The sequence below is a fragment of the Manacus vitellinus genome, unplaced genomic scaffold (assembly GCF_001715985.3).
Source record: "Manacus vitellinus isolate BGI_N305 unplaced genomic scaffold, ASM171598v3 scaffold_1_pilon, whole genome shotgun sequence".
Lineage (NCBI taxonomy): Eukaryota > Metazoa > Chordata > Aves > Passeriformes > Pipridae > Manacus > Manacus vitellinus.
Genome location: NW_021939396.1, coordinates 20,592,907 through 20,620,127, shown reverse-complemented (window position 1 = coordinate 20,620,127; position 27,221 = coordinate 20,592,907). Strand labels below are relative to the sequence as shown.

The 27,221-nt window shown below is 38.8% G+C and overlaps 1 protein-coding gene across 1 annotated transcript in view; it reads left to right on the top strand.

The window, feature by feature from the left end:
- The window catches only part of VPS13B (vacuolar protein sorting 13 homolog B), a 424,315-nt gene that overhangs the window by 390,800 nt on the left and 6,294 nt on the right, over positions 1-27,221 (top strand). Inside the window, exons 48-60 of the mRNA XM_008924039.2 lie at positions 123-324; positions 1,282-1,470; positions 1,896-2,042; positions 3,225-3,508; positions 5,025-5,152; positions 5,748-5,947; positions 8,464-8,582; positions 9,741-10,555; positions 14,162-14,338; positions 15,256-15,426; positions 22,057-22,233; positions 24,651-24,753; positions 25,419-25,668. Coding sequence (XP_008922287.1) covers positions 123-324; positions 1,282-1,470; positions 1,896-2,042; positions 3,225-3,508; positions 5,025-5,152; positions 5,748-5,947; positions 8,464-8,582; positions 9,741-10,555; positions 14,162-14,338; positions 15,256-15,426; positions 22,057-22,233; positions 24,651-24,753; positions 25,419-25,668 — 2,962 coding nt within the window. The remainder of the gene's footprint in view (positions 1-122; positions 325-1,281; positions 1,471-1,895; positions 2,043-3,224; positions 3,509-5,024; positions 5,153-5,747; positions 5,948-8,463; positions 8,583-9,740; positions 10,556-14,161; positions 14,339-15,255; positions 15,427-22,056; positions 22,234-24,650; positions 24,754-25,418; positions 25,669-27,221) is intronic.

The following is a 27,221-nucleotide window of genomic DNA, read 5'->3' as shown; positions in this document are numbered from 1 at the left end:
TAGTTTTTCTATTTCAAAACCAGAAAAGCCTGACAAATTTCTGAAAATAAGAGCTTATTATTTGTAATCTTGAATTCATCATTCTTTTGACTTTATGTTTTTGTTTATTTGATTTTGAACAGCAATGAGCAACTCTCCCAGTGGGATAGCCCAATGCGGGTAAAGCTGTCAGTGTGGAAACCGTGTGTTAAAACTCTGCTGATAGAACTCCTGCCCTGGGCTTTGCTTATCAATCAGTCCAGGTGGGACCTCTGGCTGTTTGAAGGAGAGAAGATTGTTCTTCAAGTACCTAGTGGGAAAGTAATTATACCTCCCAACTTTGAGGTAACTTTGTCGTTCACATTAACAGGCACAGTTCTGCTAAACATGCTGATTCTGAAGAATGGTTGTTACTCCAGAGGATCCCCACTTTCATCGCTGTGTCTGTTTGTTTGTTAATCATGTGTTGAGGAATAGCAGTAACAATAGGAGTTTGCCACGCTGACTGAGTCACCGAGAGAGTGACACACCATACTTGATAGCAATGTTTGAAAAACAATATGTCTTAAAGATGCATAGTTAAAAATTGTCTGTAAGACACTGTAGGCAGAAGACCTTTATGCCATTATAGCAGCCTTCTTTCCTTACTTGCAATTCAGGTAAAAAGTCTACAATGTAATAGCCCAAGAAAATTGCTATAAAGGCCAAATAAAGACTTCGGCTTCTGTGCCGGCCTGTCACTTGGGAAGTGTGTTGGCCACAGTAGCAAAGCTGACAGCCCAGGAGGAATGTTTGGTTTGAGAGCATTTTATGTCAAGTTATTTCATAGCTCTTATGTTACCAAGAAAAGTTTGATAATGACATCGGATGAACTACTATCAAGGAAGATTCTTTAGGATGCCTGCCTTCCTGATTTCAGAGTTTTATGTAATGGATCTTCTTATATACCTTAGCTTGACCATGCACGTTCTTTTTAAATTTTGAAATACTTAAAAGAATGGACACAGCATCTTGTCAATTGCAATTAAACAATCTGATACTTCCTGTTTATTTTGTCATCTTTTTCCCCTCGTTAATAAACAAAAGGTCTGCCTAGTAACACATCTCAGTGTAGGCTATGTGCTTAATTCCCCTGTGAAGATCAGTCCCTTATTTGCATGGAGGTTTCATCTACCCTTGTACCACATAGAAAGAGTCAGAGGGGAAAGGTAGGGATTTAGATTGACTGCGTACTGAAGACTATGTTTAACTCTTGTGATTCAAATTGTCAGCAACTAATAATTGCTAATTTTTCACTTGCAGGAAGCTTTTCAGGTTGGAATATACTGGGCAAACACTAATACTGTGCACAAATCAGTGGCAATTAAACTGGTTCATAATGTGACCTCCCCAAAATGGAAGGATGCTGATAATGGGGAAGTAGTAACATTGGATGAAGAAGGTTTAGTTGAAGCTGAAATAAAACTTGGTGCTTTTCCAGGTCATCAAAAGGTTAGAAGAAAATTTTCATGGTTTGTAACTTTATCATTTAAAAACAAAGTCAGATAGAAAATGAAAACAATCAAATGTATGTAGTGTGAAAGCTCCTCTCTAATTATGTTAATATATGTCCAACATAATGAGAGTATAAACAATGTATGGAATATAATTTAAAGAATTAGATCACCAAAAACATACTGTGCAAGTCATCAAGATAATACAAGGTAATAATTTTCTGCAAAAAGAATTAATTCTCAATTTTGTTTGGAAAATATTGACAGATGCGAGTTCAAAAGTACATGGTGTGGCTCCAGTTATGAAGTGCATGAATATAGGCAGCATTTCAACAGTTAAAAAGAAAATGGCAGTTCTATTGCTACATTTCAGTACCTTTTGTGGGTTCGTGTGACCTCATCATGATTTTTATTATCTTACAGTTGTGTCAGTTCTGCATTTCTTCCATGGTTCGACAAGGTATACAAATTCTACAGATAGAAGATAAGACAACAATAATCAATGATACATCATATCAAATCTATTATAGGCCACAGCTTTCTATTTCCAAACCCCACTCAGGAGAAGAGGTAAAGCACTGCAGATGCTGTTTTTGTTTCTCATCTACTGAACATGGTTGTTTAGATCTGTATCTGTATTTAAATCAGCTGCATAAAGCAGGACTTGAACAGAAATCTTTAGACATAATAATGATGATAAAGTAATTTATATCATTTAAAATACGTAATACTGGGTAAATTCAACTCCAGTAATTAACTGGGATCAGAAATCTGTGGAAAGCAGCAGATTCTTGCACATTACAGAATTAGTTCTGCCTGTTCTCCATCTGTTCAGGCACTAATGGCCATTTCTGTAAAATAGTCAGCATAATCCATAGTAGCTGTTGAAATTGTTCTCAGAATTTTTACTGAGTTTGCATGTAAAAGAGGTATATTGGCCTGGCAGGCTGAAACCTTTTTGTTATCCTTTTGGGAAGATTCCAGTTATCTGAACAAAGCTGCAGAACTAGAGACGTGCCCAAAGTTTATGTATTTCAGCAAACTGCATCAAATCGTGAATATCAGTTTTCTAATAATCTCACAGTATATTTAAGGACTAGCTTGCACGAATCAAAATTTATGCATGGTCAATATATTTTAATCAACCATTTATACATATTTATTGAAGGTTACATTTATAGTAAAATATGTGGAAAGAATTCTCAGGGTCAAAATTACTAGAGGAGTTGGCAGATCAAATTTTTAAAGTTCGCTATTTCTGTGTTGTTTTCCTTCTGCATTAATGTTCTTCACGTCAGCGTCTACAGTTGTGCATCACACAATTTGTGGCAGTCTTATGGGATGGGGAGTTGGAAGAACCTTGAGGCTAAAATCCATTCTTAGTTTTGTAACTATAAATGGATTTTCTTCTCACAGTTATGTTACAGCAATGTAATTTGCTTTTGGTAGAGCTATGTTGTGCAACTGAGAGCAGACTGTAGATCATAGATTAGAGAATCATAAAAAGGCTTGGGTTGGAAAGGACCTTAAAGACCATCTAGATCCAATCTCCCTGCCACGGATAGGGACATCTGCCAGGTTGCTTAGGCCCCCCAGATATCTTCTGTGTTCAGCCAAATAGCCCCTAATGCAATGGACTTCCTGCAACCTTTAGTTAGTTGTGGTCACTGAGTGTTCTGTGCAAAATCAACATGAAGAAAATTCCTGTTAGGAGCCAGTGTGCCATGCTACCATCATTTTTTTGCTTTCCAGGACTTCCACTCACCTGACAGTACAGTGTTCAGCATCGGTCCGGCTGGGGCACCTCCCAGTGAGGCACTGAGTGCTGTTCCCTGCTGGGACCTGATGTGGGACACCAGTCCCCTAATGGGAGGGGAGCCTCTTACTGAAAAGCGTGTGCTGCTGAGTTTCAGCCCAGGGGGCTGCGCTGGGAGCTGGGACCTGTGGAGCCTTCCCGCTGTCATCAAACCAGAGTTTGCCAGGCAGAGCGTGGCGGTGCCCCTGGGGGCTTGCAGTGAAAGTGGGTTTTGTACCAGGTACTGTACACTGAACAGTCATGAATAATGAACTTCCCTTGTTGCTATAAACCCTCAGCTAGTAAGAAACCGTAAGAGATTAATGCAAAAGTCAGGGTAACACATGCCCCCCATATGTAAAGGCAAGTCTTACTTTAATTTAAAAATTGTTATCTTCTGATGGTTTTGATGCTTTTATTGTAAATGGTTTAATGTTATGACTGTGTACAAGTTGTACAATTTTTATAATATATGGTCTGCTATTTTTTTATGTGCATGCCAAATAAGAGCATGAAAAGTTTTTATTGAGGATTATGGTCTTTTTTAATTTGTGGGTAACAATTTAAGAGTTTGAGGACTTGTGACAGTACAAAAATTTAGATTTTGTTTATAAAAGGTAAACATATATTTTTATAAGCATAATAAATGGATAAAGCAGAAAAGGGATGAAACTATTTTGAGATTGCAGCAAAGAAAGATTTCCAAGTTTTAAACCTTGAACTGTCCAAATGTGCATTCTACTTACAAACAAATGCATCCAGCTAGTTAAAAATAATAGTCCAATGACTTGTCATGTGCCCAGCTTCAGTTCTCAGACCTGATATCTGAATCTATTCATTCTTATACTGGCACAAACAAGAAACAATCTACTGAAATTAGAGAAGCTAAGTCAGTATATATTAGCAGTGTTGTGATCTTTCTCTCACCTGAAGTGCTTGATATCATTCCAACCCTCATACAGTTCCTCTGTAGAGTCTAAGATATGTCGTGGATACTAAAGATTCTCAAAATTACTTCAGATTTTAAAAAAATTTAATAGAAAGAACAAGGAAAGGATTCCTTATAATAACAGGCATAGAGAATCTCATATTCCTAATCAAATTTTCAGGCTGTTCAGTGATTTTTAAAATCACTATGAAGTGAAGCTTTTTAGAAATAGCCAATGAATTTGCATAAGGAAAAAAAAGAATTTATCTTTATGCATGAAGATGTTTTATGTAGCTAATGAGTAGAACTAAATTAATTTATTCTCATTTTGGAAATTGATGTACTAATGATCCATAACATCAACATTTAAAACAGCGATAGCATTGTGGATCATTCCAGGGGAACAGTCAGTTACAGATTTATGTATTTGTTCAAATATCTTCAATGTGTATCAGAGAAGTATCCATGCAAATTCTTCTGGAAAATTTTGAAGATTTATGTTGAAAATTTGGACCTACAATCTCCTGGTTTTAATTTAATATAAATCTCTGCTGGCTAAGACTCTCATCTTGCAGACATACGTGTTCAATTTAACTCATGAGTAGTCTCTAGTTAGAGATTTCTGCTCTAACGTGTTTTAGGCTATTTCTTGTGTTGTTCTGTTGAAGTGGAGATATGTACTTGCCTAAATATAGATAAATATCTATGGAATTGGAACGTGATTATAAAGAATCTTACAGATGCTAGTTTTGAATGTTTTTAATTGTTCAGAGTAATAATACGTAAACATTTCATCCAAAACATGCATAATCCAATATATCTGTTTTAGAGCTATAGCACTGACTTATCAAGAGCATCTTGGCGTGACGTACCTAACACTTACAGAAGATCCCAGTCCTCGTATAATTATACACAATAGGTGCTCCACTACACTGCTTGTAAAAGAGAATTTCAAAGGTAGGTACTGTGCAATAATTAGAAACAGCACACTGTTGTAGTATAAATTATTTTACTGTATCTCCAGTACAAAATTGAGTTCAATATGTGTTTTGGTTATAACAAGAACTTGATGCCCTCATAAAGGCCTGTCTCAAAGTGAGAGACTCTGGAAGGTATTGGAGCTAATTGTGAGGTCAGGAATATGAACTTAAATGTCTCCAGGCTTTTGGGTCTCTCTGATTCCAGCTGTCAAGGTGACTCAGCTGTAGGAAGCTCATAGGCAGTAGAGTTTTGTTGACATCAATTCAATCCCATGGAACAATTATATTTTCTCAGATTTACAAATGTAACAAAAAACACATTGTCAAAATTCCAGTTAGAGTATGTTAAAGTAATGATCAGTGGAACATTATTTATGTAAAACTTAATGAAATTTTAAAAAAAAAAAAGGAAAAAACCCAAACATACAGTATTCCAACCAATAGAAAAGCAATACTTTTATTTGTTAGTAATATTTCAGACAGAAACTTTTTCATTTCTGTAAGCATCAGTGAGTTTTGATTTCATATGGGTTTTAGAAAGTGCTAATCTTGTATATTTTATAAAATTTCAGATACGCCAAAGTTTGAAGTTTATTGTAGAAAGATTCCAGCTGAGTGTTCGGTTCATCATGAACTTTACCATCAAGTGTCCAGCTATCCAGATTGCAAAACAAGAGATTTATTGCCCAGTATTCTTCTGAAAGTGATGTCATCTGATGAATCAGTAAATGAATGGAGTGATGTTGTGGACATCAACAATCAAGGAACACAAGTAAATCATTATAAACTATTTCCTAGTTCACAGCATAAATGGTTGTCTTCCTGACCTGCACAGTACATTGTTCCTCTGCAATAAGCATTTCCTTTCTGTTGGTTTTAGTGTTTTTATTTAAGTCTTTGGAGCTCTCCTGCCTCAACCCCTTCCTGTGGAAGTTTTAGAATACAGACTGCCTTCTTCACTGGCTCTTTTTAAAAATAGCTAGATTGGAAATACAGGCTTTCTAACACTGAATTTTTTCACTTCTTTTTAATTAACCTGGTGCTTCCTAGAAAAATTAATCCAGAAACTTTCTGGCCACTGTAAGCAAAGAATGCCACAGGGTGCAGGAAAATCCCTCTATTTGGTAACTTAATTATAACAGATTTTTATCTTTACGTCTTGTAGGAATCATCACTGCCATTCTGCCTCTGTGTCTTCACAGAAGCTACTCATGTCTTTCTAAAACATAACAAAATCCGCTTTTATTTCCTTCTGCTATTTTCCCCCAGTCTTGAGGTAAATGAAAGCTTCCTTGACTGGAGTAATTCTTTTTGATGGGAATTTTTTCCATCTTTGAAGTCATTAGTTTACATGGAATCAACATAAACTGCTTGACTCTTTGAAAGAAATACTAGTTTCAGATGTTTTCCCTGGGCAGCAATCACAAAATGCTCTTGATTATTGAGTGTTATGTTATATAGCAAGTGGTTCAGTTCCATTCAGCAAGCCAGTCAAGCAATGCAAGGTTTCAAATTTCAGTCATTAATGTTATGCCAGACCAGGGTTCTTTATAAGTATCTGGCTCCTAGAAGGAATTAGATGCTAAGACAACATTTGGGGATCATTGTCTACTTGAAGAGCTCTCCAAATAAAAAGCGTAGCCTTCTGTTATTGAAGTTTTAGGGTTTACATGAAGAAAATTTCCCCAGGATTTCTCAGTCTGTCTTTCTCTTAGAAAACTATAAATATATGTCAATAAAAAATATGCTACTAGCATCACATACAGTTCAGTTCATATTGTGAAATAACTGGGATTTAAAGGATTTTAAGTAATTTGTACTCTTTCTATGCAGTCACAGATAGGTACTTCTCTTTCTATTAGAAAGTAAATTAAAATTACTTAAAACTAATACCTTACTAAAAATCAAGGTGTTTCTCATCAAAATCTTCTGAAATTGAAGTTAAAATGACCAATCTTTGAGATCAATGAGAGTTTTTTAGATAATAAGGGTGTTTTGAAAATTCAGTAAATGTCCTTTTTTCTCCAATTCCACCATGCAGGATTACAAATCCTTTCTGGACAAGCAAAGGATTGAAACTGCCATGTCAAAATTAGAAATTCTCTTATATGTAATTCTCGGAAGAATGTGAAAGAAATTTGATGAATGAAATTTAATTATCTGTACAAGGTTATTGTAAACAGTCTAACAAGAATCAGTTCAAGTGCTGATCCTACTAAACTTCCAATTGGTTTTGTTTCTGGTGACTTGTTAACAGCAGTAAAGATTCTTCAAGACAAACAACTGTTTATTTTACCTGTGCTAGCCCATTATCTTTGTTTTATTCCTGGAGTTTGCATGCCTTTAAATTATAGCTTCTCTTATTGCAATCTAGTAAACAATTATGCTGATTGTAGCCCTACAAGAATAGAGAAGCCAGCTTCCTCTAAGGACTGCTGTGAGTTTTCCAAATTGTAAAATACCTTAATCTTTTATATTCTGGAAAAACACAAAACTTGCATGGAAATATTGCAGAATTAAGCTCCAAAAACAATACATCATTTCTTTAAGTAGAATATTTGTTCCTAAAAGCAACTTCTTCAGAATGGAAGTTTGTACATCTGGAAGCAAGACACAAATGTGTTGTCAAGTTCCCAGTTTTCCTGCCTTTTTAGAAGTTTTATGCTTTCCAACAGACTTTTGCCATTTCTTTGGGGCAGCACCTTGTTTGTGAAGGTGTTCTCACAAAACCAGTTTAGATGGCTAAAAAGATGTTCCGTGGTTAGTTGTTACACAAGTCTTCGTGGATCCAAAAGGTCACTTATTTTTCAGTCTTCATGTGTTTTACATCATTCTATCAGGCATTCATCTAACCAGCTCTGAGCTAGGCCATAGCAACACAGTGTTAGTTAAGGGTTTGTTTTCTAAAGAAGGTGAAATTTTGTAGGGCTCAAGAAATATGCCTTTCCTTTTAATGCAAAATCACAAATTAGAATTTCCTGTTTATTCTTCTCATATAACCTCCCCCCTCCACAGCACATCGTGCTTATTTCTGGAGAATTTTTTTATTAAAATGTATTCAGTTATGCAGTTGAAGGATGAGGTGAAAATTTCAACTGTACAACTGAAATACTTAAAGTATCAGAGCTGTTATTTTCTGAATTATTGAATTCTGACTTTTTTCCTGAATAGTGTCATGATTTGAGTAAAAGATCTCAACCAGAAGGCATTAATAGAATTAATTCAATTTATGACACTAAAAATAGTAATTTCAGTAACATTCCATGTGTTTCTACCTCTCTCCACTAGATTGTGTTCTTAACTGGCTTTGGCTGTGTTTATGTGGACATTGCCCATCACTGTGGAACAATAGTCATAACCTTGGCCCCAGAAGGAAGAGCAGGACCCGTCGAGATCAACCTCAACAGGTATATAAAGTACATAAAAGATGATAAAGCGCATTGCCAAACAGTGCTGAGAGGTCAGTCAGCTTCCTAAGTGTTAACTGAACTTAGGAACTTCGACCTAACTGTTTGTTTGGTTTAATACTGCTGCATGCTCTGTGGCATATGTTTAGACCATATGGCTTTGTATATCACAGTTAAAAAGGACAATCTAAGATCAAAAGTCATGTCACTTTAGAGTAAACACTAGATGACTGATACAAAAAGAGGACCTGAGATGTTCATAACAAAATTCCACCATGATTAATTTTGAGTGTGTTTATCAGTTTAGCCAGGTCCTGCCATCTGTAATCTTACAAGTTCCCAAGGAAACTTGATGTGCAAGGGCTGTAGAAATAGTCTTACAATCAGTAATCAATTGTACTTGATTATAACACTCTTTAGAAGATTTTCCCACTTCCATAATATACCACAACCTGATCCTCAGCTTCATTAAGTGCCATTATAATACTACGTATTTCTAAAAGGCAGAATGCCTGACCTTCAGCAATGCTGTTACAATTAGAATGAAATTTGTTGTACTGTTTGTATTTTCCCTATAATTTAGTAATAATCACACAAAAAACTGGTCATCAGCAGTACAGAATAGCCCACTTGCTAATTAAATTTGGCAATGGGCACTGGAGGAGGGAGGCCCTCAATGCCATCAGTATAAAAATGCTGTAGTGACTTCATTGGAGGGCACTCACTGCATGTGATGTGAAATGAATTATCCATGATAATACCCTTCAGTAGTGGCTCTCAGAAGATATTGGAACATCTGAGGCTGTATATGAATTATCAGAAAATTGTATTTGTTGTCTGCTTTAATATCTGGCTCTGTAGCAAATATAATAGGGAATGTGTAGATAGAGACATTCGTGTCCAAACTGTTCTGCTGATTGAGAAAAAAGAAAGAAAAACCTGGCATAGATGGATACTACCCCATTTCTTAGAAACCTCCTTGGTGGTACCCTCTGTAGTGATTAAGACTGCCAAATCCCATTAACGTTAACGGGACTTGCGCAATGAGTTTCCCATGTGTTACAGAGAACATCTCTCCTGATAGCTTTTTGAGAAAGCAAGATGCCAGATAGACTCAAAATACATGAAGTAACAAGATTTCTTCTCCCTCCTGTCTAGAAGTCAAGAGCAGACCCTGTCACTGAAAATGTTCATCAATCAGTTAAGTCTTGCTGCATTTGATGATATTACCAACCACAAAGTATCATCTGAACTTCTGCGTCTCACAGCAGACAATGTTTTCATCCACATGGCCCCAGCCACCAGTTCCCTGTCACAGGAGTTCCAGCGGGACTCCATGGAAGGCCTCCCACAATTTCATAGTCTCCAAGTGTATTGTGAAGACTTGCAACTGGACAATCAGTTGTACAGCAAATCTAATTTCCATTTTGCAGTCCTGCTGTGCCAAGGAGAGAAAAATGAGACTGTGCAATGGTCAAGAGTGAACAACCTCATTGTTTGTAACAAAGATTTGGAAAGCTATAAGGAAAACTGCTTTATAAAACTCTGCATTGCTTTTTCTGAGGAAGAGAATCTCATGTTTCATGTGAATGACCTCAGCTTTGAACTCAAACCAGCTAGGCTGTATGTAGAAGACACCTTTGTTTACTACATTAAGACTTTGTTTGATACATATCTTCCAGAAAACAAAACTGCTTGTAAATCCATGAATGCTTCGGATACTACCCTGATAGTGCCTGAACAAGTGAGAGAGCATGCCAGAGCTTTAGTTAAGCCCGTGAAGCTAAGAAAACTAACAATACAACCTGTAAATTTACTTGTCAGTATTCATGCTTCATTGAAACTGTATATAGCCTCAGATCACACCCCTCTCTCCTTCTCTGTGTTTGAGCGAGGACCCATCTTCACCACTGCCAGGCAACTTGTCCATGCCTTGGCCATGCATTACGCTGCTGGAGCACTTTTCAGAGCAGGTCAGTACTTTTTCTTGACATGTAACATTTTTATTGGGCACGAGGATTCTGTGATTGTCTCTCAAACTGAATAACCTAGATGTTAGCCATACAATTATTGCTTAATGATATTTTCAGACACCTTTCAGGTCCTGCCATACAACGTAAGGGAAATAAAATGGCCAAGCATACACCAGTGAAGATTTCCAAAGTTGTGCTAAATATTAGCCAGCCACCTGAAGGCTTTACGAAACCCTGAACACAGTATAAAAATGTATTCTAACTGGCTTAGGTTTTGTCATTTTATATTATTGCACTAGTCAGAATCAACCCACATTCCTCAAATAAAATCCCCAAAACTACATTTAATCAAATTATTCAACATGTTGCTCTGCATTCAGAAGTAAATTATAGCCCTGTATGTTGTTTTGTTGTTAAAGCTCCTTTTGGCTGCAGTTTATGATTAGGATTCCGTCTTTCTTCATACAGCCTTCAATCTAAACTGGTACACAGATGTTTGTTGTCCTTTGATCCAAGAACTGTGAAGTTTGCTGTTATTAACTTTTTCCCACATAGGATCAATAGTGAGCAATTAGTCTTTTCAGGTTATCAGGTACATTCTGTTTCCCCTAAATACTAATTTAGAAATCATGAAATTTGGTCTCTGTTGTGTCTTAGTGTGGCACAGAATGTGAACCTGAGGAAGGAGGAAAGTCCTCCATGGTCACACACAAGTAACATACTCCACAATGAAAAGTGGGATTTATTTTCCTTCAATACTAATGGTCAGATTTTCCGAGATCCTGATGCTTGCACTTGTGCTACCATCATAGCTGCAACTGATTTCTGTGCATAGTTTCCAAAATTGTACACAGGCATTTCAGCTACTTATAAACAGAAATGGTGAAATGCTGACCTGGTCTTTCACAGTGTGCATACCTGACTTGTATTGTTAATTGTGACAACTGTGTACACAATTGTGCACCAGAACATTGTGTACCAATTCATTATTTTCTTGCATTATTATGCTTGCAAAATTTGCAGGTCTTTCTTTTTCCAACTTCTTTGGATTGGTTTTGCAGTTAAACCTCATAGTACAAAAGGGGAAATCTAGTGGCTTGGTAATTAACAGTGAATTTGTGGCCAGATATGGCCTACAATGTGAATGCTTCTCCCTGTGACTGGCTAGGAGTGGTGCTACAAGTAGTTCCAGACTGCAGCAGGAAATTAGGGCTATACTGGCTTTTTATCCACCACATCCCAGGTGAGGCACAGATGCTGGATAGGGATTCCTGAGCCTGCTCTTGCTCTTTCCTCCTGTGCTAGCCTTGCAGTGCAGCAGTGCAAAGGCCATCAGTTGCTCTGGGTACATGATGTACCTGAAGCCCTAAGTTGCCTATAAAGAAAATGCAGTAGCTCTTTGCTAATATAGTCATAATTATTTCATGTCAGTAGATATAATTGCTAAGCATACTGTAGGAAATGGTAACCTGGGATGATACTATATTTCTGCAAAGTAAATACCACACAGAGCTTGTGAATTGAGGGGTTATTCCTAGTTCCTCATTCTCCTATTCCTGATTTACTCCCACACCTTCCTCCTTGGGTTGGGTGGTCCATGCCAGCACTGAGGAGCTGTTTGTTTTGCTCTGAGCATTGGCCAAGGAGGGTCACTCGTGCTGCAGGTTACACATTCTTCCCATGAGCTCTCCAAGGGTGAGCATGCTCCATCCAGAGCTTCCCAAACCCACAGGGCAGGGATAGACTGCAACAGACCATCCCTGGGTTATCATTTTTGTGTTTAACTGTTTTAATTCCTGGGGTTTATCTGTTTTTCATTCTTGAACATGCTGGCTGGCCCAGCAGGTGAGGGGAGTTGAAGTCTCCTGTGTCCAGACCTGGTGGTGCCCGCTGGGGATGTTCCAGCACATCAAGGCACTAAGCTGTGGTGTGCTGCAGCCTGTTTCTGTCACACCACCACCTGAGACAAGGAATGTAAAGAATATTTAGGGGGAAAAAAGTCTGTGAGAGGTTATTGCAATAGTATTGATCAGAAAAAGTAGAAAGAGCATCTCTTACATCTGTACATGCCTCCCCTCCCATCCAACTTTTCATCACTTCACACAGTGGCAAAGATAATTTATTAAAAGTACTGCAGTGAGGGAGTTGCAGGCCCAGCCTGGAGCACTGGTTTCCCTTGGTCCCAGCAGGGAAGGACTGCTAGAGGACACTCCTTTTCAGGGCAGGCACCACGGGGTCACAGTGTGTGTTGCTGCTCTGTTTGCTGCATTGCCAGTAGCACTTGCATTTTGTTTTTGTAGTCCATCTCACCCCCTTCCTTGTGTCCACTCTGGTTCCTGCTTTTTATGTTACATGTAGTGGAGTTCTCAACCTGCCAGAACTGAAATGTGGGACAGATTCAACAAGAATAATAGTTTTTCCGGGAGCTTAGAATGATAGTATGAGATTAATCCATTTCATATGAGTAACATTTTCTCTTCTGTTCATTTTCATGATTCAGCCTTCCACAGGAGTGACTGGGAGGGGTTAACAGAAAACAAGAAAAGCATCTGGATAGCAGGAGTTTTCAGTGATGAGATGGGAATGAGGAGGGCAGAGTGCAGATCAAGGGCCCTTGTGGGGGAGCAGGAGGCCACTCTGTCCATCCTTCAGTCTCCTGGCCCTGTCACACCTTGTGCCACTCTGACAGTGCCAGTTGAAATTCATGGTACCAGGGCTCAAAGACCAAGCAGTTCCTGTTTAACGTTTATTGCCCTTTCTGAATTGCTCTCTCTGGGCTGCCAAAAAAAGAGTTATGCAGCACTATTTCCCTAATAAATCTGCTGCCAACCAGCCTGAGAAAGACAAGACCTGCAAACAGCTTTCCAGCAACAGATTGCTGTGCGCTCGGCCGTCCAGCAAGCTGCTGGCAACCCTGCGTTTATATAGGAAACCAGATCTGCAGATACATCTCCTGGGATATGCATAAGGAATACTCCCCTATGAGTAACCTAATCAGCATGTAGATGTCATTGCTGTTTACACAACTGTACTGAGCAGAAGACATTTGTCTGGCTTTCACTGCACTCAGAAAGAAAATGATCAGCTTAGAAGTGTTGGGGTGGATTTAAAATAACTTCTTAAGCACTTGTCAAAAATCTGCATCCCTTTTCCTAACACTCCATCAAGCAATTGACCTGCACACTCCCGTAAAGCAGTACATTGTATCAGTGTAAACTCCCTGTCACAATTCTATCACATAAGGATGTGAAATCACAACGCTGCCTTATAGCATCTAAAACCAACCCAACCATCTGAGCTTGCAGTCCCGTTCCTCTGTAGCTGTGCGGCTCTTGCATCCACCTCCCTTGCACACTTTTAGCAGAAATACGGGAAGCTCCTGGAAGGAAGTAATTCTAAAGCTATTTGTGAGTTTGCCAAAAGGATTTCTTTGATTTACGAAGTATGAAAGATTGCCATTTCTGAATTCATAGTGGATGAGTTATTTCCTGTGTTTTGCTCAAAGGAAGTTCATAATGTGATGAATTCTAGTGTGAAAAAGATAATTAAGAAATAAGCTTTTCACAACTGCTGCAACGGTAACATGTGTCTTGTTTTTCTACGCAGGCTGGGTCGTTGGTTCCTTGGAAATTCTGGGAAGCCCAGCTAGTCTGGTGAGAAGCATAGGGAATGGCATAGCCGATTTCTTTAGGCTCCCCTATGAAGGGCTGACCAGAGGCCCAGGAGCATTTGTCAGTGGAGTTTCCAGAGGAACGACATCTTTTGTAAAACACATTTCCAAAGGTAGAGCTTTCACTTTGTTACTCCAACTACTGCTTTGTTGTCATGCATTGTTAAAGGATGTGTTAAAGTTTTAAACTGTATTGCTTGTAGCTTTGTTTGACTTGCTAGGCTGCAGCGAAGTGCTGGGAGGGTAACAAAGCTCACGTGTAAACTCTCATGTATTAAACAGATCACCACTTAACTGCAGTGCATGAGAATGTTTCAGAAACTTCAGAATTTTAAACCTCCCAGTGGGAAATAGAGATTCATTCAGCAAGTATTTGATGCGATAACTGCAGAAGTATTAAAGGTGTTCTGCACTTCTGCTAGTCATCAGAAATTCTACACTCGGCCACCTCATCATATTTATTATTTCTTTAGAAAAAGAAGTAGATACAGTTGTCATAACTGTGTAAGTTATAGGATAGGATTTGACAGTGGAGCTGTCCTGGCCCAGGAACAGGAGTAGCTTTTCCTTTGAGAAGCCTGTACAAACAGTGCCATCGCGTGGCTCCAGCTGCAGGAGACACTGTGGCGGCTGCCCCCCCCGCCACTGGCTGCTGCTCCAAGCCTCCCTCTCCAGCCTCCCGCAGGACACAGCCTCCCTGCTCCTCCTGTAAATATTTGTTTACTTTTCCATCACCCCTCCCTCCATTTAGGTTAGCCTTACAGAAGTCAGGGAACTGGGGAAGGATGTTCAGATGAGTTGCTGTTCCCACCGGCCAGGCAAACCTGGAGCAGGCTAATGTAAAAGGCGTGACGTGGACCGTAGCAGCAGCGTGGTGATGCTTAACAAATAGTAAAGCATGTTCCACATGGGTGTCTGTTCAGTTGACTTGCTGTTCTGCTCGTAAGCTCAGTGTTGCAGTGAGGCATACTCCGTGTTTTAAATTAAAGCATTTTGATCCAGACCCAAATGTATATCTCCATGTATTTAGGTACACTGACGTCAATTACCAATCTGGCAACAAGTCTTGCTCGGAATATGGATAGGCTGTCACTGGATGAGGAGCATTACAACAGACAAGAAGAATGGAGAAGGCAGCTTCCAGAGAGCCTGGGAGAAGGACTGAGACAGGGGCTCTCTCGTTTAGGCATTAGCCTTCTAGGTAATGTACTATTAAATGTCAAGTTGAGTGATAATACTATTTTCTAATCTGCTCACCAGCCTTTTCTACATGTGAGTTATAATTCCAAATTCTGGGGGTTTTGGTGTTTTCTTGTGAAATAGCCTCACAATATATATATGAGATAGTTTCTTTTTATCAAGATTTAGTGACTTTTGTATATGTTTTTTGCTGATAAAATAATTGCACATATAGAATGAGTTTGCGCTTTCCTTGTGAAATAATATTTTCACTGGTACGTGATGTATACCTGAGTCAAAAGAAGAATAATTCTGCATTGGGCAAGGTGGCTTGTAACTAAGTCAGCACAAAGACTTCACCATGTTCATGTTTATTTTCCAATGAGGTACAGGAATGCCTTCTGAACCTGCTTGTTTTTGCTGCACTGTAGATATCGGGAATTCTTGGGTTTGTTTGAAAACCACTTGAACTTAGTGCAGATGTTAAGTAAGCTTTGATGAGGAATTCTGCTATTACAAAGAGACCCAGATCGTCCTGATTCAGTGTAATTGTATTCATCAAGCAGCCAAATGAAGTGAAGATTACTCTGTCCATTTCAAAATAGTACCTAAAAATTTGAACACTAACCCGCAGTGGAAAAAACCTCTGCGAGAAGTTTTGCAGTAAGGGGCTGGATTTTCTAGGTTACTTCGACTTGTCACACAGCAAAGGAATGCAGAACTGTATTGTTTGGCAGAGTTCCTGAGTATGTATTAAACAGTATGAATCTCTCGGAGATCAAAGTGACCAAAACCAGTCCAGAGCAAAAGGTTAGAAGAGCTGAAGCTTGAAAGGATTTGTCCTCTTTCCTAATCTTCAGTAGTGTACACAACTCCTAAATTTGCAACCGCAACCCTGAAAGCCCTGAAGAGGAAGTGGTAAAAATGTTACAAGTTTGGGTTAAGTTACTGGGAATTATTTTAAGCAATAACGTTAGATGATGTGAAGCACTGTCATTTGATAATGCCTGTAAACGGGCAAGCGAGTGTCCTGGGAGAAATGTGCATAAAGGAGAAATTTCATATATTAATAGCCACTGTCCCAATAGAAAACTGCAACTGGTGTTGCAAATCAAAGGCAGTTTTTAGGAGGTTTTATTTTTCCTTCTTGTTTTATTGAGCTAAAGGCAGTCAGGTTGAGTATTTGGATGAAAGATTATACTTTTAGAAGCACTGTGTCAGCCTGCAGTGCTGGTGAAATGGGTTGGTGATCTTGGTTCAGTTATTAATAAGACAGCGAGATAACATGGTATCTATATCCCCTTCACTGACACACCAGAGCCCTTCAGAGTTAAAAGCATGAGCTGTACAGCCTGCAGTAAAGAGCAAAACTTTGTAGCTTTGGCTGTAATAAGGCAAAGTTTCTGCTGTTCAGGAAAGCTGAGAACTCATAACACGCACACACAAATACGCCGTTCTTGCACCTCTCTGCGCTCAAGGCTTCCGTCGTTCATGGGAGTACACCCAAGTTAAAAACAAAACCAAAAAAAAGGGAGTTAGAATTTCAGTGTCCCTGATTTCCTGAGAAATCAAATTTCATGTTAGAAACTTAGAACTTCATTATTAGCATTTAAATAGTGCCATTCCACAAGCTAGAGTTCTTGTTCTTATTGCCGCTGTTATTATTTAGAGATTTCTCCCTGCTAAATTCCTCTGTTCTTAGCAGTGGAGGCAACGGAGCACGCAGATAAATAGCTACAGATACTGTATAACTGGACTTGACAAGTATGGAACCTTTCACTAAGGGAGAAATCAGAAATATTCCACTGAATTTGTATTAGGCATAATTTTTTTAATATAAATCTAATTTTTAAAAAGCATGTTTTCTCTGTATACACAGCAGCATTTGTATAAATTGTGTGAAGACCTAAATTAAGAATGTTCAGTTTTTACAAACACATCAGAAAGCTGTTTCTGTCCTGACTATTTAGTTTAAAGAATATTGTGGCTTCCAAAAAAAAAAAAACCAGTCATATTTGAACCAAAGGTATCACTGTGCTGCTTTTTTTTCACCAGCATATTCAGAATAAACATGAACATGCTTACTGTAAAAACAGTTACAGGTTCTTCATACATAACAAAACAAAGTGAAGCTGCAGTTATTTTCCTTCACAAGGATGAAGAGTTTGATGAGTACAGAAATGCAGAGAACAAGACCATTTGAAGCTATAATTTCTGTGACTTTCTAATTGTAAAGTTGAGAAGTGTGAAAGAGATTTCTAGGGTAGTCACAGTACTCTCATGTTCATAAATGCTATCTGACCTATGCAAGCAGCTAAAAAAATTACAAATGCAGATTTCATGCCTAGGTACATTCGTGTGAGAGGCCTCAGTTCACTGATACATTGTGGTATCTACCCAGAAAGAAGAGTTGCCTTTCTGATTTTTCTGAAAATCTGGCTTATGGTGGCCCTGATTCAGCAGAGCACTTAAGCATGTGCTTAAGAGCTTTGCTGAATCAGGGCCAAAATCATGTACTCTTGTCTCGTCCTCAGTGCAAGTTGTTCCCTGTGGTACATTCTTAAGTGCTTTGTCCTGTCTCATTTTAAATGACTCAAGCACTGTCAGGGTGTTGTTTGATTTGATTGTTATCTTTGGCCAGCTGTTGTCTTCTTTTCTAGTTTGGGGGAGGCTTCTGGGTCATTTTATTAACATTTGTGTGTGAAAAGAAGCAAAAGCTTATGATAGGTGTGCTTTTTTCTTTTATGTGATTAGACAAAAATGCAGTGAAATTGTATGTAAAATATTCAGATGATTGAATTCCCGCAGAGGAACTAGCTCTTACATTTTGCATGACAAGGTCAAACTTAAAATAATACTTTATGACCATGTAAAATAGACTATTGAAACTATGGGCTTAGTTTTCAACTGCAGGTCCTAGTGAAAAATATCATATTGAAGTAGCTCCCCTTAGGAAGTTGAGAATTTCTGATTAACCAAAAAGCTGACAACTACTCAAAAAGCCATTTTTTACAATGGCAGAAGTGTTCGACATTTCAGTTACTCCTTCCTGCTTTTAGGGAAAGTGAATTGAGTCATGCTGATGGACAGTGTAACTGCCCTGCCAGCAAAGGTAAAGCCTGGGTTTCAGAAGCTCAAATTTTTGTTATTACGGGTGGTAGTGCTGTGTAGCTCTCACTGAATCAGGGCCACTCTACTTTTGCCTGTCTGCAACACAAGATACTACGAGCTGCTGCTAATCCTGAAGTTGTGTGCTATTCCACACACTAATACTGCAAATACATTAATGCACAGCAGCAGGTGCTCTTTGAGCTGCATTTTTATGTGATGTTTGCTGTGATGAGACTACGCTTTAGCTGTATTTTGGTGTGAAACACCAAAGGACTTGTCTGAAGGACAACAGAGAAGAGAAAAGGAAGCAAAAGGGTTTCAGTTTGGCTAGCTTCCAGCCTTGTGGAAAAGCATGGCCCATTTCTCTTGGGGAGAGGGGGAGGATTTTTTCCAATCATGTCTTTGTCTGAAAGAGTTTGTCACAAGCAACCCAAGCTTTGCTAAGTTCTGTGAGCTGTACTACAGGCACCAAACTTTGTTCGTCTGTGTACGAACCAGTTGCTGCCCGTAATCAAATTCTTGAAGTAATCCAGTGATATACTCTGAAATATCTGAATTTTGTAGTTATCAAAGTAACTTTTTTATTGTTACTGAGCAACATGTATTAACCAGAATGCACCCCATCTGATGTTTAGCAGATGTTATGTTGTTGCTGGAACCTCTTTGGTCCAAAATATGTTTTTGTTTTGTTGCTTTGGTGTTTAATTTTATTGAGGTTTTCTTTATACATATATAATCTGTGTGTACATATGTGGACATGCATATAAAATCAAATGCCTAGGGTAAGGAAGAAAGGAAAAATGGAGAATGGTTTCATTTAATAAAAAAAAAAAATAATGGGCAAGGGACATTACAGGGAAAAGACGGGGACAACAGTAGGACACCATGTGAGAGTGTGTGATAAGAGTGGGAAGGGAGGAACCACTACATGTGGTTCCATGCTCTGCTCCCTTGATACCCTACTGAAATCTGGCAGGGAGAGACCTTCTGTGGTAAGTCCATCCAGCATGATGCTTCTGCCACAAGCTTTATGTTAGAACGCAAGAAGCCACACGGGCACCTGTAACGTGCTTTGCACCATTCCAGGTGTGAGGAGATGCCCTCAACCTCACATGTGTATCACCATTATCTCACTGCTCTTGGGTTTTAAGGTGGCTCAGCCTTTGGCCTATATTTCTTTTGCTTTGCCCACACATCACTCATACACACAGGAAAGAAGCTGCACAGATCTGGATTCCCCATGCAAGGGTGGTAGGACCAACCACTCCTCAATGAAAGGAGTAAGGTTATAGTTTATTATGTGATTTGTGGGCATGGCCACAGCACATGAATGAGTTATGTCAATAAGTCACAATTTGAGATAAGGAATTACAAAGAGGGAGAGAAGATCAGTGGTTATATTTTTGCAGGTAGAACAACAGGACTTGCAAAAGGATTTGAGGGACAAAAGCGCAATGTCTTCACAAACAAGTTCAGAGCATGCATAAAATGCCAGAGTAACAGAAAGTGTGGAAGTACTAAACAACTGGCTAATTAAGCTATATATTATTTGAGGCAGTATATAAATAATCTTATATAACACAGTCACAGCAGTTTCCATTCTGTTTCCTTGTCCTCTGGGCCCAATTCCAGCTGAGAAGTGCCTGGAGCGTACCACAGGTCCTTTGGAGTAGGCTCTTATTTATTATTACCTTATAACATTGCTCAAGTGTATTGCAGTAAATAATTTACTAGTGCTAGGACTTAGGTGGATTACATTTAATAAGACAATAACTTCTGTTCTAAAAGTGCAGTTGCTGTGGATGACCTCAAGAGATAGGGTGAGGGTGAGGGAGAGGGTGAGAGTGAGGGTCAGGGAGGTCACAGGGTAGTGTAATATCATAACTTAGCAGGACACCAAGTATTGTTTTATGCCTTCAAATGCATCACAATTGCACAAAAGACTGCACAAACAATCCCAATTGTGTAATGTGGTGTTGTGGTATTATTTTAGTCAAGCAGCAGGAGCAGCTGGTAAGTACTAATGAACTGAAAATTGTATCATTTCCATGGCATGGCATTAAGGAAGAAGCCTCATGGCCTTTGTGGTACAAAGGGTGAATGTTCAGCTGCACGCTCAGCTTCAGTGAGTGAGCTCAATTAAAAACAGGCATCACATTAAAGATAGACTAGCATTTTCTGGGAAAATACTATACATTTATCAGTAAAGGATACATATACAGAAGTTGGAAGAAATCTCTCTAAGAGGAGAGGAAGGCATTTATGGGAGATACAAGTTTCTTGAATTGCTGATGGTTAGTATCCCAGGGACAAGGATCTGGGGAGATGTGTGCTGCTTCTCATCCCCATCTTTTCTTTGGATAGAAAACCAGTATATAAGTACAATATTAGTTCTTGTTGTTCAAAGTCAGCAACTTCTTCATTTATCCAGTGACAGTAAACTAAAACCATCTGAAAACCACTTAGCAGCTTGCTCCCTAGTGCATGTCACGCTGGTAAACACATGGGGCCAAATACCTCGGTTGCAATTGCCCAGATCTGTGGAATTATGCCTGGATTTGCTTCTGCATACAAAGCAGAGTCTTCAAAGATGTCTAGGTTGCAGTGAAAATGCCTGGTTACCAGGGTGACACTCGGTCCTACTCATTAAATAATTGTTTTATCTTGATATTTGCAGTTGCAGGTGCAAACTGAGAGCGGCCAAGGAGCCTGCAAACTTGCTTTTCACTAAGCAAAGCACCTTGGATCAGGCAGACTGGTGTTGCTTTGTCCAATCCCTGTACTCTTAGCGATTTCCAAATAGCTTATCTATCAAAATTACAACAACTAGAGACATGTCTGTGGTTAAGTGGCTAGCGTAAACTCAAGATCAAAGGAATGTACCACCTCACATACCTGTTTACATTTAGGAAGATTTAAGTTGGAGTTCTTTGTTGATACTAAAAGCTGGGAAGGTCATTTGTGTTACTTGTAAAAGTTTGACCCATGCACATTAAAGTAAAATATGATCATTTTCACAAAAACGTAACAAAAAGTCTCAAAGTCTAATTCTGCTAATCTTAGTAATATATCAAAAGTTGCATTAGCTTATGAACATTTCTGGCAGTGGAAGAGGATATAAAAATGATCTATTGAATACAAGCAGTTTTTATTCTCATGAAGTCAATCTCACACTTACGTGAAAATCTCATTTCCATAGGAGCTCAAGTTGTCTAAAACTGGAGGATTTTATTCCTAGCCCAGAATTTTGAGAATTGCTACACAGAATGAGCCAAATTAAACTAACTCAGCAAGAGCATTTAGCAAAAGTAGTTGAAAGAGGAGAATATACTGTAAGGCTAGATGATCTGAATGTTTAAAACAAAAAGTCAAGATTTAACTTACACTGAAGCTAGGGTAGTGTTTAGCTAATTGGTCACATGCTAAATAGCTGTATAAGAAGAGTACAGTCTCTATTCCAAGAACTATTCCAGTAGTAAGATTTCCTCTTATTCTGAGATATTAATCTTCTCTACTTACTGGGGACCCTTGTTTTTTTCAGGTGCAATTGCTGGAATTGTGGATCAGCCGATGCAGAATTTTCAACGAGTATCTGAGGCCCAGGCTTCAGCTGGGCACAAAGCCAGGGGGGTCATCTCGGGTGTGGGGAAAGGAATCATGGGTGTCTTCACAAAGCCTATTGGAGGGGCAGCTGAGCTGGTCTCCCAGACAGGTTACGGTGAGTTTGGCTATTTCCAACACCTCCATTTAAATTTTAAAATGCTTTTCAGATACAACCTGCTGTGTCTTGCTTCCTCTGCTCAGTAGCTGTGTGACTTAGAGAAAGATTTAGAATACTTACAAATGTTGTGCTGCTTTTCTTAAAAGCCATCATGGTGTGCTTCTCTCTTGTGTTACCGATCAGCAATGTACAACCACAGAAACACAGAATGCAGAAAGCATGAAGTAATTCTTGGAATACAGTAGAATTAGTTACAGAAACATATGTGCTTACAAAAGATTTTTGACATAAAAGGATTAGAGCAACACTATATCCAATTAGAGTGTTATTTTGAGATTGCTTTGTTATGGCAAGGAAAGAGTTGTGCTATCTCTGCACGAAGAGAGAGTTATGTTCCTGGGAGAAAGAAGTGAATCATGTAGCGGGAGCATCCCCTTTAAACTGGATGCTGGAGAGTCATGAGGAGACAGTCCTGTTTTTGGATACATGGGTAACCTTTTAGCAACCAGAAGTGGGTTTTCCAGCTAGACTTAGCACTTAGTGGCAGTGGTGGCGAATCATTTCAAATTGATGTGAACAACCAAGAAGTAAAAAAGATAAAAATAAAATACCAAAATACACTAATTCCTTTGCTTCCAGTATCAATACATCAAAGCTGTTGGTTTGGATATTGAAGAGGAAATGGTGAGCGGAGGCAGTCAGGGAAGAGAAGCAGGAAGACCTGTTGATAAAAGGACAATGTGTCAATAACTTTGCTTCACTAATTATACCAGACAAATCTTGCATGTTTAAGACTTTAATCACTAGCAATATATTTGTGATGTGTTGATTAGAATATGAATAGTTCTTGTGAGGCTTAAGTTTAGGATGCTTCCGACAACATTCACAACTCATTCCATCTATTTAAAGACATAATGAAACAATTATTAGAATTCTTTCAAATCAACTTTAGCTTGTTTGTATGAGTCAAAATAACAACTGTTCTCCTGAATTATACATTCCATAGGTATAAAACCCATATCTGTAAAATCAGAAACGTTTTTCTGTTGTCAGTTGCCTGTGTGTTGTTGCATTATTCTTTCTAGACTTAATTCTGCTCCCTTCTTTATCAAGAAACTTGTAATAGTAGAGGGACACTTTTCATTGCAGATATGGTATATAAGACGTCATGTTTTCCATGAGCATGTGACAAAAGGAGTTAGCCAGGAAAAAAACATAAAAACTGTATCAATAATAACTGACTGTGCGTGAGAGGAAAACACACAAAAGTTCAAGTAACTCTTACCCACAACTGAATTGGAAGTGGGACTGTGCCCCTTGGGGGGGACCAAGGGGCGTGGGGGACCACACAGAAATAAACACATGTTCTCTCTTTCTCCATCTGTAAATAACATTTTCACTCACATAATGCTGAGAACCTCGGTAAGCCAACTGTTACAACTGGGATGCTCCTTTTAAGTATTACCATCAACATGTGTGTTAAAAATTAAAGGCTTTTTTTCATCGCTGATGTTTTGTTTAAATTATTATCCATTGTGTAAAAAGGAATCTAAGTTATTGACACCCTTGTGCAAAAATGCCTTTGGAATGCTTAATTAGAAAAAAGAAAATTTCTTCCACTTATTTGGAGAGCAACTTTGCACCAAACCATATAACAGTAGTGCTTGCTGTATAACCTACTTTGTGTCTCTCATGTAAAAAATTTTAAAACTACTTAATTTGTGAATTTTTTTGCAACCCACTCATTCTTTCTGGTGACCATACCTCATCATTAAAAGTTTACAGGCCATCTGAAAGCATACATACTGTATCATCTTCAGCTTGGGAGAGTCTTTTTAGAAACCTGTTTAACTGCTGCTTGTAGTCTCCATTCTGTGCTGGCACTAAGAAGAATTCACAATAAACCAGATGCCCCAAGAGATCTCATAAATGTATATGGATCTGTGTTTAACAGCTGGATTAAGCAACTGAACATTTAAATACAGTATCTAGGCAAACTTGCCTTCTAATTTGTACCAATCATGACACGTATATGAAAGTATTTTAATATTAAGCAAGAAAGTTAACAACAGTCTTGATTTTTTCTACATAAATCCTAAGTGATGTGTCTGATCCTACTCTGAAGTGATGGCTCTCAGGAGCATTATGTTTCTCTTGATTGCAAGTGTATGGCTAATTCAGAGAACACAAAGTGGAGCTTTTTTTGTTTCTTGCTAATGCAAGATCACTGGGGTTAAGTGCACAACTCTTGCATTGTAATATTTAATGAACTATCTTGACTACAACTTCCAAAGATGTGACATCATTTTGGATCTGCACTATTTTATGAACTGCTTTAAACAGATGACATCACTGCAACACGTAACTGTTTTGTAGAAAACAACTACTGAAAAACCTGAACTTTCTTACCACAGGTATTTTGCATGGAGCTGGACTTTCTCAGCTTCCCAAGCAGCGCTCTCATCCAAATGATCAACATGTTGAGCAGGCTCCAAACAGCCACGTCAAATATGTCTGGTAAAATTATTTAGACAATTGCTCATTTTTACATCCACATTGTTTATTAATAGGTTCTGGCCTGTGGTCAAGTTAACAGGCTGCTTCCCTAGGAAAGGCTGAGTTATGGCAGTTTGTTTAGGAACATTAAACACAAAGGTAGTGCATAGAAACCCAATCTGCAAATGATGGGCTGCTGATCTGCATCCAGCTCTGAAACTACAGAGCTGATCTTTATTTAATGGCATTCAGTGAGTTCTTACTTATTTATCATTGCACCAAGCCCAAGAAAAATACTGCACATCTCCAGAAACAGCTGTTAGTGAAGATAGCTTTATTTTCTGCCCTGAATCTCTAAGCCACTTCCCAGGGTAATTTTTCTATTATCAAGGAAATAGGATGGGAAATAGGCTGACCTAGCACAGATACTAGGCCAATTTTGCAGTGAATGATTAAGGGGTTTTTATAAGTAACAATTTCACATTCATTATTTAAATCTGAAGTCTAATATTTTTCAGTAATGGTGTTTTGGATACACTCCCTGGCTTATTTTACATCTGTAGGTGATAGCTACAGGCTTAAGTAAAAACATTAGTGATTAAAATAAGCCCTGGAGGACCCGATGCACAACACTGATGACTTCTTTTTTTCATCTTTTTTTTTCTTTTTTTCCCTTGATAATGCAGGAAAATGCTGCAATCTCTAGGAAGGCCAGAGGTCCATATGGCCTTAGATGTCATGATTGTGAGTGGATCAGGCCAGCAGCATGAAGGCTGCTTGCTGCTCACCTCAGAGGTGCTCTTTGTCGTCAGCATCAGTGAAGACACGCAGCAGCAGGCATTCCCCGTGACTGAAATCGATTGTCTGGAAGATGATCAGCAGAAAGATCTGCTGAAGGTACAGCTAAAGCAGCAGAGAGTGCCTTCTGATTTGGAGGTAAAGACTTGAGTATGTTTTTCATTCAAAGATAAAGTTACAACTGATGACGATGCTTTTGGCAATGGGGATAGTCACCGGTTGGTGATACTGGGTCAGGAGGCCAAAGGTGTAAGTGCCAAACCAGGAGACCTGCTGTTTTCTCGTGCCTCATACTTGACTGTGTTGCCCTTTGGATGAGAGGGAGGTGTCTTCTCCCTTCTGTCCTGATTGATCATGATATACAATATCTATGACAGAAATTTTCTGAGGGAAAATGTAGAGGTAGTCTGGGTTCTTGGTAAGCATCATGTCTTTTCCACAAAGGTTTTCTTGCCTAGATGTGCACAAGGTGTTTATTGTTTGGCAAGTCAGTATTGCTGCCTGTGCCTACAAGGTGCCAGCAAGAGCAGTTCCTTTCATTCTTCTATGAATTCTGATGACAGATCAGTGGTGCTGATGCTCCTTTCAGCATGTTTCTTATCTTGCCACTTCCACTGCAGTTGTTTTGCTTGGCTGCCAGTTGTATTTACTTCTTTAGATCTTCCTTCTTCTGCAAATGCTAACTTTAAACTGTGTCAGTTCTTTTCTGAGATTGGATGCACCAAGTGTTTGCCAGCAAGAGCATAAAACATTCATCTTCATATTGAAGGATCTCTAAGCCATTTGAATTGTCTTCTTTAATGGTAGAAGGATATTATATTTTTGCACTTTCAGGAAACAATGTTTATTGTGTCAAATTCTCAAGTGGAATCATATGAGAGAGCATTTCAAAAACAAACAAGCATGTCCCAGTTGTTTTTATAGAAGTGTGTCAGGTAGTTCATAGACTGCTATACCAGAAATTTCTGTTTCAAATATAAGAAAAGAACATGTAAAACCACATGAAGTATGAGGTGTGACAAGAAGTAGGAGCACCTTCAGTCAAATCCTAACTTTGCTGAAGTGACTGAAGTTTTGCCATCTATTCCTGCACAGCAAGGACTTCATCTGTGTCATGACAGCACTTGAATATTTTTGTAAAAGCTTTTTTTAGTGCTGAATTCTCTATTTACATTTGTTGTCTTTCCACAAACCTCAGTTTCACAGAGCACTGTTGACTAAAATTGCCTTCTCTCATCAAAAAGCTACATGAGGAATTACTTAAATTTTGATGCAAGTGGACAAAGCTCAGGTTTTTTTGTCCCTGAGTGCTGAGTGGTTGGGAATGGCACACCTCAGACTGAATCCAGACTGTCCTGCTCAGTCCAGAGCTACTGTCCTGGAGGGAATAAGAAAAAAAATATTGTTCTCCCTAAGGCATTTGATGCACTCAACCTATTCCAACCCTAAATTTAGCACCAACCTAGATCTTTTTTTATTAGATTGGAGTGTGATAGCTTTTGTTTTTGTGTCTGGTTATCCAAGGGGTGAGGAGTAGAATGCTGCTGTGGGAAAAGGGCAGCTTGCCCAAAGGTTGCTGCAAGAGGGTGATGAAGGGTGCAGAGGGGCTGCCTGTCTGGGAGAAGGGAAGGCAAGGCACAGGGAGCCTAATTCTAGTCCCCACAGCTGCTGCAGCTGGGAATGTGTAGGAT